This window comes from Prionailurus viverrinus, chromosome C1 (genome assembly GCF_022837055.1).
Source record: "Prionailurus viverrinus isolate Anna chromosome C1, UM_Priviv_1.0, whole genome shotgun sequence".
NCBI lineage: Eukaryota > Metazoa > Chordata > Mammalia > Carnivora > Felidae > Prionailurus > Prionailurus viverrinus.
This window is the reverse complement of record NC_062568.1, coordinates 135,506,046-135,518,483: the sequence shown is the minus strand read 5'-3', so window position 1 is coordinate 135,518,483 and position 12,438 is coordinate 135,506,046. Positions and strand designations below refer to the sequence as shown.

At 37.0% G+C, this 12,438-nt stretch overlaps 1 protein-coding gene across 2 annotated transcripts in view; it reads right to left on the bottom strand.

Annotated features, from left to right (window-relative positions):
* Positions 1 to 12,438, bottom strand: part of DIPK1A (divergent protein kinase domain 1A) — a 113,611-nt gene that overhangs the window by 30,999 nt on the left and 70,174 nt on the right. For both annotated transcript variants that reach the window (XM_047871108.1, XM_047871107.1), the window contains exon 2: positions 9,052 to 9,186. In XM_047871108.1, coding sequence (XP_047727064.1) covers positions 9,052 to 9,186 — 135 coding nt within the window. The remainder of the gene's footprint in view (positions 1 to 9,051; positions 9,187 to 12,438) is intronic.

Sequence of the window (12,438 nt, the reverse complement as noted above, 5' to 3'; positions counted from 1 at the left end):
AAAAAAAAAGAGAAGAACCATATGATCCTGTCAATAGATGCAGAAAAGGCCTTTGACAAAATCCAGCACCCTTTCTTAATAAAAACCCTTGAGAAAGTCGGGATAGAAGGAACGTACTTAAAGATCATAAAAGCCATTTATGAAAAGCCCACAGCTAACATCATCCTCAACGGGGAAAAACTGAGAGCTTTCTCCCTGAGATCAGGAACACGACAGGGATGCCCACTCTCACCGCTGTTGTTAAACATAGCGCTGGAAGTTCTAGCATCAGCAATCAGACAACAAAAGGAAATCAAAGGCATCAAAATTGGCAAAGATGAAGTCAAGCTTTTGCTTTTTGCAGATGACATGATATTATACATGGAAAATCCGATAGACTCCATCAAAAGTCTTCTAGAACTGATACATGAATTCATCAAAGTTGCAGGATACAAAATCAATGTACAGAAATCAGTTGCATTCTTATACACTAACAATGAAGCAACAGAAAGACAAATAAAGAAACTGATCCCATTCACAATTGCACCAAGAAGCATAAAATACCTAGGAATAAATCTAACCAAAGATGTAAAGGATCTGTATGCTGAAAACTATAGAAAGCTTATGAAGGTAATTGAAGAAGATTTAAAGAAATGGAAAGACATTCCCTGCTCATGGATTGGAAGAATAAATATTGTCAAAATGTCAATACTACCCAAAGCTATCTACACATTCAATGCAATCCCAATCAAAATTGCACCAGCATTCTTCTCGAAACTAGAACAAGCAATCCTAAAATTCATATGGAACCACAAAAGGCCCGGAATAGCCAAAGGAATTTTGAAGAAGAAGACCAAAGCAGGAGGCATCACAATCCCAGACTTTAGCCTCTACTACAAAGCTGTCATCATCAAGACAGCATGGTATTGGCACCAAAACAGACACATAGACCAATGGAATAGAATAGAAACCCCAGAACTAGACCCACAAACGTATGGCCAACTCATCTTTGACAAAGCAGGAAAGAACATCCAATGGAAAAAAGACAGCCTCTTTAACAAATGGTGCTGGGAGAACTGGACAGCAACATGCAGAAGGTTGAAACTAGACCACTTTCTCACACCATTCACAAAAATAAACTCAAAATGGATAAAGGACCTGAATGTGAGACAGGAAACCATCAAAACCTTAGAGGAGAAAGCAGGAAAAGACCTCTCTGACCTCAGCCGTAGCAATCTCTTACTCGACACATCCCCAAAGGCAAGGGAATTAAAAGCAAAAGTGAATTACTGGGACCTTATGAAGATAAAAACCTTCTGCACAGCAAAGGAAACAACCAACAAAACTAAAAGGCAACCAATGGAATGGGAAAAGATATTTGCAAATGACATATCGGACAAAGGGCTAGTATCCAAAATCTATAAAGAGCTCACCAAACTCCACACCCGAAAAACAAATAACCCAGTGAAGAAATGGGCAGAAAACATGAATAGACACTTCTCTAAAGAAGACATCCGGATGGCCAACAGGCACATGAAAAGATGTTCAGTGTCGCTTCTTATCAGGGAAATACAAATCAAAACCACACTCAGATATCACCTCACACCAGTCAGAGTGGCCAAAATGAACAAATCAGGAGACTATAGATGCTGGAGAGGATGTGGAGAAATGGGAACCCTCTTGCACTGTTGGTGGGAATGCAAATTGGTGCAGCTGCTCTGGAAAGCAGTGTGGAGGTTCCTCAGAAAATTAAAAATAGACCTACCCTATGACCCAGAATAGCACTGCTAGGAATTTATCCAAGGGATACAGGAGTACTGATGCATAGGGGCACTTGTACCCCAATGTTCATAGCAGCACTCTCAACAATAGCCAAATTATGGAAAGAGCCTAAATGTCCATCAACTGATGAATAGATAAAGAAATTGTGGTTTATATACACAATGGAATATTACGTGGCAATGAGAAAAAATGAAATATGGCCTTTTGTAGCAACGTGGATGGAACTGGAGAGTGTGATGCTAAGTGAAATAAGCCATACAGAGAAAGACAGATACCATATGGTTTCACTCTTATGTGGATCCTGAGAAACTTAACAGGAACCCATGGGGGAGGGGAAGGAAAAAAAAAAAGAGGTTAGAGTGGGAGAGAGCCAAAGCATAAGAGACCCTTAAAAACTGAGAACAAACTGAGGGTTGATGGGGGGTGGGAGGGAGGAAAGGGTGGGTGATGGGTATTGAAGAGGGCACCTTTTGGGATGAGCACTGGGTGTTGTATGGAAACCAATTTGACAATAAATTTCATAAAAAAAAAAACAACATTAAAAAAAAATTAAAAAAAAAAGAAATAAGTCTGGTACTTTGACTCCAGCCTAGGATTTTCTCCAATAGACTCACATAATATGGTTGAACTACTTATAATCAAGAAGTTCCCAATACTTGATGAATTGTACCATCAATATCCAAGATTTTAAAATGTACAGGAAATTACTAGGGGCACTTGGCTGGCTCAGTCGTTTGAGTGTCTGACTTCAGCTCAGGTCATGATCTCATGGTTTGTGAGTTTGAGCCCCACATCTGGCTCGCTCCTGTCAGCCTTTCAGCACAGAGTCCACTTCAGAGCCTCCTCTCTCTGCCCTTGCCCTGCTTGTGCTCTCCCCAAAAATAAATATTAAAAAACAAAAAAAATAAAATTTACATGAAATGACTAAAGTAATGAGGCAGATTTTCATAAATTACTCATGAAATCAATCATATTTCCCAAGCTTGCTCCCTCTTGGGCATTTGCACTTATGGTCCTTTTTTTAAAAATGCTTTTTGCCCAGATATTCATGTAATTGCTTCCTTCTCATCAAGTTCTAATCAAAATGCCATCTTCTCAGGGAAGACTTTCCCAGTTACCCTAGTTAAGGTAGCATGCCCTAGCCATTCTCTACAAAATATTGCTATTATATCCTTTCTTATTACACTTCTTAGTCCCTAAAGTTGTTGTGTATTTTTGTTTTTATTATACATATTCCACTATACTCTAAGCTCCTTAAAACATGGACTCTATATCTTGCTTACCCTAAATCACCACGCCTAGAATAATGACTGACATGTAGTAGGTGTTCAAAAAATATTTGTTAACTGATACTTCTTTTAAAATGGGTTATATTTTTATATGATTGTTATGTGATAGTAATTACCTTGAATATAAGTATTAAATGATTAAAAACAGGAAAAAATAACTAGAGAAAATTTAGAAGTCAAACTGTCAATTTACACAGGGAAGGAAAGAACCCACATTGTTAAACTTCAGCAAGTAATGTTTGTAGGACTTCTTTGGGATCTTCTTGTCCAGAACTAGAGCATTCTGTATTTCTTTATAATCTTCCTTCACAAAGATGAAATAGAAGATTTTGGAGTAAATCTGTTCAGAGTTTATATACTACAAATCCTTTGGCAACCATGTTTTTGCTAAATGTGGTTTTGAGATAATGTAGCTTTATATTTTTATAACCAAATTGAAAATCAGCCATCTTATTATATATTCTGGTTCAGTTCAGTCCATTTAAATAGGAGAACAGTCTATGCAGTAATACAGAGGGAGAGAGACAATCAGTTTAGACTCTACATTTCAAAACAGGAATTACCAGGACCAAAAAAAGTATGTGTGGATATTGCCAAAGGTTGTGAAAAGGCCAGACAATTACATATGCAAATATTGTAAAAGTAAAACACAGAAGAAACAAATTTAAAAGGTATTACATTTTAAGCCAGTAAAGGCTGATTTAGACTCTAAAAAGAGGTATAGTCTGTATAATTTGAAACTTATGTGAATATATATAGCTATGGGTTTTCCTTTAAACACCCCCCTTTTTTTATAATTTGCATATTTGCCTGAATGGTTTTCCTGTTCTTTTTATTTCAATCCATCTGCATCTTTATATTTTAGATGTTTCTCTTGTAAATATCATTGTTTGTTTTTGAGAGAGAGTGTATGTGAGTGGGGGAGAGGGGCAGAGAGAGAGAGAGAGAGATAATATTAAGCAGTGTGGAGCCCCAATGTGGGACTCAATCCCATTACCTGGTATCATGACCCGAGCCAAAATCAAGAGTCAGACACTCAACCGACTGAGCCACTCAAGTGCCCCTGTTTTTTTAATTTTAGTATAGTATGACAATCTTTGTCTTTTAACTGAAGCATTTGGTTAATGTAATTACCAATATATTTGGGTTTAAATATACTACAGCCAGTGCCATGGTAAACCACCCATATCTTGTCCAGAACAAGAGTACTCATTCCCTTATTAGGCATGTAAGTAGTCAACAGCTCTCAGCTGAATCTTTCTTTGGGACTTATCCTCAGCCTTAGAATACAGCCTTACCCAAGGTCATGTCCCCTTAAGGGAGGACAGAAGAGGGTAGAAACTGTATTCAATGACTGATCAGTGACAAGGTATAGATGCCTGGACCCTGTAGAATCGACTGAGGTCTTTGTTACCACTGTATTGCAGTTTAACTTCTCTGGTCTATCCTGTTTCCTCCCTCCCCTACAGATGTTAATCTCAAGAGCCCACCCCAATAAACATCCTTCAGGCAAATCTCAGTCTCTGAATCTGTTTCCCAGGGAATTCAATTTGTGACATCTATCATCTTGTTATGTATTCTGTACTTCTACTGTCTGTACTCTGTACTTCTACTGTCTATATGTTCTTTACTTTCTTGCTTTCTTTAGAACTGAGTATTCTTTTATTATTTCATTTTTCATTATTAGTTTGGAAACGATACACTCTTTTTCTATTCCAGAGGCTATCCTAGAAATAACAATGTGCATATTTTGATCAACAAAGTCTAAAGTTAAAAAAATTTTTTTTTAGTTTTTTAGAGAGAGAAGGAGAGAGAGAGCAGGGGAGGGGCAGAGAGAGAGGGAGAGAGAGAGAGGCTCACCATCAGCACAGAGCCCAATGTGGGGCTCGAACTCATGAACTATGAGATCATGACCCGAGCTGAAATCAAGAGTCGGACACTTAACCAACTGAGCCATCCAGGTGTGCCTAAAGTTTTTTTTTTTTTTTAATGTTTATTTATTTTTGAGAGAGAGAGAGGGCACGAATGGGGGAGGGACAGAGACGGGGGACAGAGGATCCAAAGCAGGCTCTGTGCTGACAGCAGGGAGCCCAATGTGAGGCTCAAACTCACGAACTGTGAGATCATGGCCTGAGCCAAAGTCAGATGCTTAAACAACTGAGCCACCCAGATACTCCAACGAAGTCTAAAGTTAATTGAGTGATATTTCATTAATTAATTGATATTTATAGACTAATTGGTATTAACTCGTTGATACTTTTACTCTACTCTGCTATATGATAAGAATCTTAAACATTTTAATTCCTTTTACCATTGTCCCAGTTTATATATAATTGTTATTCTACATACCTCATATAAGTGGAATTATACAATATTTGCCCATTTGTGTCTGTCTTATATCATTTAGCATAATGTTTTTGAGGTTTATCCATGTTGTATTCTTTTTAAAGGTTAGATAATATTCCATGTATTTTGTTTATACATTCATCTATTAATGGACATCAGAGTTGTTTCCATCTTTTGTCTATTGTGAATAATGCTGCTATGAACACTGGTGTGCAAGTATTGTTTAAGTCCCTGCTTTCAATTTTTCTGGGTATATATCCACAAGCAGAATTTCTTGATCATATGTAAATTCTATATTTAACTTTTTGAGGAACTGCCACATTGTCTTCCTGATTCTTTTTAATACATTTCATTTCTCTGTTGGAATTATCCATTGTTTCACTTATTTTCTTTACCTTTCTTCCTATTTACTTGAACAGGAACACAGTTATTTTAAAATCCTTTTTTGATGATTCCAATATCTGGATCATCTGTGGATCTGATTCTATTGTCCATGTTTATCTCTTGGTTTTTGATCATGTCACATTGTCTTTTGCCATGTCCTGTAATTCTTTACATAATGCTTTCAGAGAGGGTTTCCCTTCCCTTGGATAGACAGATAGAATGGAAGGTGATCATCTTAACCCAATCAGGGACTAGGCTGAATGGAGGCTAGGCTGCGGTTCTAGTAAAGCTCAAGCTATTTTTGGCTGATCTCCATTCCAAGAAATTATCATAGCCCTCTAGGGTTTTTAACAGAGAGCCTGGGAATTCATTGGGGTTTCCCCCCATGGGTAGGTTCATAACTCTAGACAGTATCTTGTGTGACTGCCAAAATGTCTGCTCTGGTTTTCAAAGGCTTTCCAATGAGATGTTTAGCCTCCCATTCTGTAAAACCCTAAGATTTGGCAAATATCCCAACAGGATAACTGGCTGTATGCTTGAGGCTCTCTTAGTTTTCTACAAAAGCTTGCTGGTTTCTTGTCCCCAGGAGCAACTCTCTTCCAGTATACAGTCCTACTTCTCAGACCGCTGCTCATGCCCAGTATCAGCAATACCCCCTGAGGGAAAAAGAGGCTACAAAAGTCAGCTCACATCTCTGAGGTTCTTTTAGTTCATCTTTACTACTGGGATTCAGTTGTTTGGGGTATCAGCCTACAGCATGGTAAACCAAGGTCCCATCCTTGTAGGACCTGAAATAGATTTGTATCTTCCTAGCTCCCCCAAACTGTATTTTAGGTTATATACCCCAGGCAAACACAGTCAACTCTAGGTTCACCATCCTTTCCCAGATCTTGACCAAGTAACTCCTCATTATCTTGCTAGCTCTTTGAAGCTTTTATAGTTAAAAAATATTTTTTCTGCTTGTTTTTGGTTCTAATCATACAATTCTTAGTAAATATTACTACTATCTTAGTACTACTGATCTTAATACTACCAGTTTTGGTAAGTTTTAAGAACATAATTCCCAAATTGTGCAGAGAAACTACAATTTTTTTAAGCCAGCCTTAGGGAAAAGATATGTTTTAGGCTCAGAAAATGTTTTTGTTATTTTCAAATTGTAATAAGATAACCATTAAATTATGCTAGAATTATTACTATATTAGAATTATTAAATTATTCTAGAATTCTTCTGTTTATTATAAAGTAAAATTAAAGGAAAAATCATTAAAAACTTCAATAATAAAATATTAATCATAAATAATTAAAAATACAACTATAATTCACTAATAACAGAATATGCACCAGCATATGCCTTATAACTTGGATATTATTGTATTAATACATAAATAAAGTTTATTTAGTTTGAAAGAGAGACAGAATAAGTACATGCAAGCAGGGGAGGGGCAGAAAGAGAGAGGGAGAGAAAGAATCCCAAGCACGTTCCATGCTGTTAGTGCAAAGCCTAACCTGGGGCTGAATCCCATGAACCCACAAGATCATGACCTGAGCTAAGATCAAGAGCTGGATGCTCAACTAACTGAGCCACCTAGCGTCCTTAAGTTTGGTTATTTTATGTTGTTATAATGATTATATAACTCCTGCTTCTTTCTTCTTCATTGAAGGTAAGCATGTAGGTTTTTTGGGGTTTTTTCCTTAGCTTTATTAAGCTATAATTTTGTCAGTCTTTTCTAACATAAGGTAACACCAAGAGTCTGGCTCTACCATCATAAGCAAGTGCTTCTCTCTCTTATTCATATATATATTATATATGTATACATGTATAATTAAAGTATAGTTGACATACAATGTTACATTAGTTTCAGGTGTACCTATGTCTTTATTTGTAAAATGGGCTTGGGAGGCTTTCATAGTATTATTTTAACTATTACTGACCAGTATGCAATACATTGCCTGGCCCCAGAGGTTCCTCTGATCTTAAAATTCCTCAAGGATCTGGAATGGCCATTTGGAATGGACATATACAATGGACACCTTTGAACTTGACTTGGGAGTTGTCTTTACTAATTAATTTCCCTGCTTATTATATTAGTGATTCCTCCCTTGCTGATTTCAGAGGCTGTAATACTCCTGAGGAGGTTTCTTTGTTATTTTTATTGTTGTTGTTGTTGTTTTTATCTTGATTGAGAAAGGCTAGAGTTAAACTGATTTCATTTCTTTAGAACTTTGGAAAGCTTCAGGTTTCCCTGTCTTATGTTCCTATAACACTTGCTATTGTAATAATTATCCTACCTTACTGTATTCAGCATCTTCCCTGCTAGACTGTAAGTTCCCAAGGTCATGATAGCTTGTTCCCTGCTATATGCACATACTTAGTACCACTGGCCTGGGTAAAGAGCAACCACTCAATAACTACAGAATCATTAATAAGTTATAATTACTGGGATTCCAACAATCATATTAACAAAAATACAATTCTCAGATGCAATGTTTTAATATTATTTATATCAGAAGATATTAGCAGAAAACAAGGAGTTAAATTTACTTATCCACAAGGGGCTCCTGGATGGCTCAGTCGGTTAAGCGTCTGACTTCAGCTTAGGTCATGATCTCATGATTCATGAGTTCGAGCCCCACGTTGGGCACTGTGCAGACAGCTCAGAGCCTGGAGCCTGCTTCATGGATTCTGTGTTTCCCTCTCTCTTTGCCCTCCCCAGCTCTCTCTCTCTCTTAACAATAAACATTAAAAAAATTTTTTAAATTAAAAAAATTACTTATCCTCAAACATATAACCAATAATTACTACTAAAAATCTTAGACTGATAGAGCAATTTTCCTAAGACACACCTAGTCATTAGGATAGAAACTGAATACTAAATAGACTATATGCTTTTCAGGTACATTTTTGGTACTTGAGAGTGACTCCATTTATTCAAAAGATATGTTCCAGAAAGGTAAATAATACTTTTATACTCTATAAACATTTAAAAACTTACCTGATTAAACTATATTTAAAAAGAAACCCCTATGCAGTGAGGATGCTCTCACAGTAATCTGTATTATATATTTAGCTTTCTGAATTTTAGATTTTTCAAGATGCAGAACACTCCTACTAACTTGGTCACATCAAAAAGCTAAGAGGTTCAACACAACTCTAAGGTCAAATTAACTTTTACTTTTTGAAAATAATTATTAGTAAGTATGTATAAATATATTATTAATATAACCTATTAATATGGTTTTTCTAAATAGTAGGAAATAAAAAAATACTTACTATTATTTTCTTACAGTCCTTTCCTCTGCATAGTTCTGTATAGGTAGAGTATTGCACATATATAATCCAGCTTCCAACAAAAACCACCAACCAGGAAAAGAAAAGATATTTCATCCGCACATATGAAAAGCGAGCCTGTGAGTAAAAGAGCACATAACGATCATTCATTCAGCACCAAGTCAGTATTCACTGTCCTAGAACGTGATTTTTCCCCCTTTCTTGGAAGAACTCAATATATATTCTAGGCTTTCACATGGCAATTCTCCTAGAACAAAGTGTACTTTCACTGAGTCCAAACAGCACTGGTCTTAGAAAAGGAAGCTCCTCGGTTCTGCCAAGGAAAAAGGGAACAAAATACCCTTTAAAATGTATAACCTTTCAAATACCACCGGCATCAAAAGCCATTTAGGAAGCATGAGCACGTGCACCATGCTACCCCGGGCACCCTGGAAGATCAGGTAGAGAGACACAATTCCTATACACACTCTGAGCTCATGGGAGACTATTCAAATAAGAGTCTTAAGGTTCTTTATGGATAATCAGTATAAAAATAATTTTGTTTTAAAGAAATAAGGACAGAGAATTTGGCTATTTGTCTAATGCCTCATAGTGAAGTGCGACCAGAATAAGAAATTAAACTTCCTTTTCATTCACTCCTATTTCTCTGTCATATTCAGAGACAAGTTGTTAAAACTATTAAAGGAGATATGACTGGAGAAGAAGGGTTAAAATATATAAAGAATAAATTACTCTTTGCATGTCAGCTTGTAAAGCTGCACAATGGGACCCTCTTTGCATTGTTTTGTTTCCAGTTCTCTGGTAACTAATTGCAACTTGGGCCAGTTACTGCCTTTTCTCCATCAACCACGTATCAGACAGTTTAATCTTCAAAAGTGTCAGCTGGTCAAGATAATTTGACATTGGCTTTTCGAATTTGGCTCTCCAATGGTTTGGTTTTATAAACGGTAAATCTGGGGAGTATGGAGATAACTGAACAGAATAAATTAAAGATATGTAAACAAACAATGAAAAGCTACTTTTGCTTTTGTAATCACCAGACAGTTTCTCACCCTGGGTAACAGTAGGATACTGTGAGCGCTGTGAGCAGTGCAAAGAAAGCAGAGAGAGATGAAAGAGACCTAAGTGCACCTGCAGAAGACAATGAGTGAAAAGGAAAAAGAGACCCAGGAAATACTGAATTCTGTTGGCCCTATTTGTGGTTTAGATATCTATCTTTTTTTGTGAGATTAACAGCTGGTGAATTCCAGTACCAAAAAACTTGAGTACAACAAATTCACAGTGAAGTGACAGGTCTTCGAGCTTTATTATTAAAATATAAAAAATGCATTTAATGCAAGCTATTTTTGTATAGCTCTAAATGAATCCAGTAAAAAGAAAATTCAGACAGAATTCTAAATTAAATCACATAAATGACAATTGTGTATACATTGAGGGGTTGCCTGAAAGGCATTTAAGATTCCTTAGCCCTCTTAAAGAAATTTAGTCATCAGACAGAAATGGATATGCACTAGTGTTATGAAGCTTAAATATGATTAAATGACATAATGTCCATAGAACATAAGCACATTGCTAGGCACATAGAAAACACTCGACAAACGTTAGCTAAATCAACTTGCATGGTACTGAGCAAAAAGTCAAGAATGCTCTATGATTTGGCCACCACCTTCTTTTTGGACTTGCAAAAAGAAAACTAAATCTGAATCTGATTAAGTCTTTAGCTCCAACTAGTAGTTTACAGGAAATACAGGGGGCAGAGGAATATAAGGGAGACTTCAGTAAGTGACACTATTAGGATGATCAGCAAACTCCAGGCTATGGAAAACACTGCAGTACAAACAACCCAGTGCTTCAAAAAATAAATTTCAAGGGAGAAAATAAGGAGAAGATGGGAAACCTGAAGATTAAAAAATATTTGAGAAATATATCAAATATATCAAATAATCACAAAGTGAGTCCTGATTCAAAAGATGTTTATGAGACACTTGAAAATGTGAAGACTGACAGGATGCTATTAAGAAAATGTTTTAATTTTTCAGGCATGATAATGTTATTTTAAAAGAAAAGAGCCCTCATCTTTTAGAGACAGATATCAAAATATTTATGAATAAAATGATATATTTGGAATTTGCTTCAAAATAATAGAGAAGGAAAAAGTAGGTGGGATATATTTGAAACAAGACTGGCCATGAGTTGATAATTTTCAAGCTGGGTGATGGATGCATGCCTTCTGTGTATGTCTTTTTCTACTGATGTAAAAATGTTTTTTATGTTATACAATAAGGCATACTTCTACATCAAGATGCATCCTTTTCATACATTCATTCAGCGACTACTTACTGGTTATCTATTATGTCTATTACTGTTACTGTCTTAGGCATTTTAAGAACATCTCCAGTTATAAGAACAAATTATAGATCTACCATACAGGGGCGCCTAGGTGGCTCAGTTGGTTGCCCATCCGACTTCAGCTCAGGTCATGATCTCATAGTTCATGGGTTTGAGCCCTGCATCGGGCTCTGTGCTGACAGCTCAGAGCCTGGAGCCTGCTTCAGATTCTGTGTGTGTGTCTCTCTCTCTCTGCCCCCCTCCCTGCTTGTACTCTTTCTTTCAAAAATAAACATTAAAAAAATCTTTTTTAAATACATCTACCATCCAAGTACCCCTATAAATAGTTCAGAGGGTCACTTGAAGGGCCACAGCATGGCATGATTTTACTTTTGGAAGTCCAATCTAATATTAACATTTCACAGGATTTTTTTTTTTTTTAGGCAGGATTTATTTATTTATTTAATTTTTTTTAGAGAGAGTGTGTACAAGAGTAGGGGAGCAGGACAGAGGGAGGGAGGGGGAGAGGAGAAGGGAGAGAGAGAGAGAGAGAGAGAGAGTGAGAGAGAGAGAGAATGAATGAATCCCAAGCAGGCTCCACGCTCAGAGCTAAGCTCAACGCAGGGCTCTATCCCATGATCCTGGGATCATGACCTGAGCTGAAATCAAGAGTCAGACACACAACTGACTGAGCCACCCAGGTGCCCTGGCCTGAAGCAGGTTTTTTTTTGTTTGTTTTTTTTGTTTTTTTGTTTTAATTTTTTTTTAACATTTATTTATTTTTGAGACAGAGAGAGACAGAGCATGAACGGGGGGAGGGCCAGAGAGAGAGGGGGACACAGAATCTGAAGCAGGCTCCAGGCTCTGAGCTGTCAGCACAGAGCCTGATGCGGGGCTCGAACTCACGGACCCTGAGATGGTGACCTGAGCGAAGTCGGACGCTCAACCGACTGAGCCACCCAGGCGCCCCTGAAGCAGGGTTTTAAAATAAGATTATTTCCTTCTTCCTCTTCCTGCCTTGCTCTACAGCAGGTATAAGTC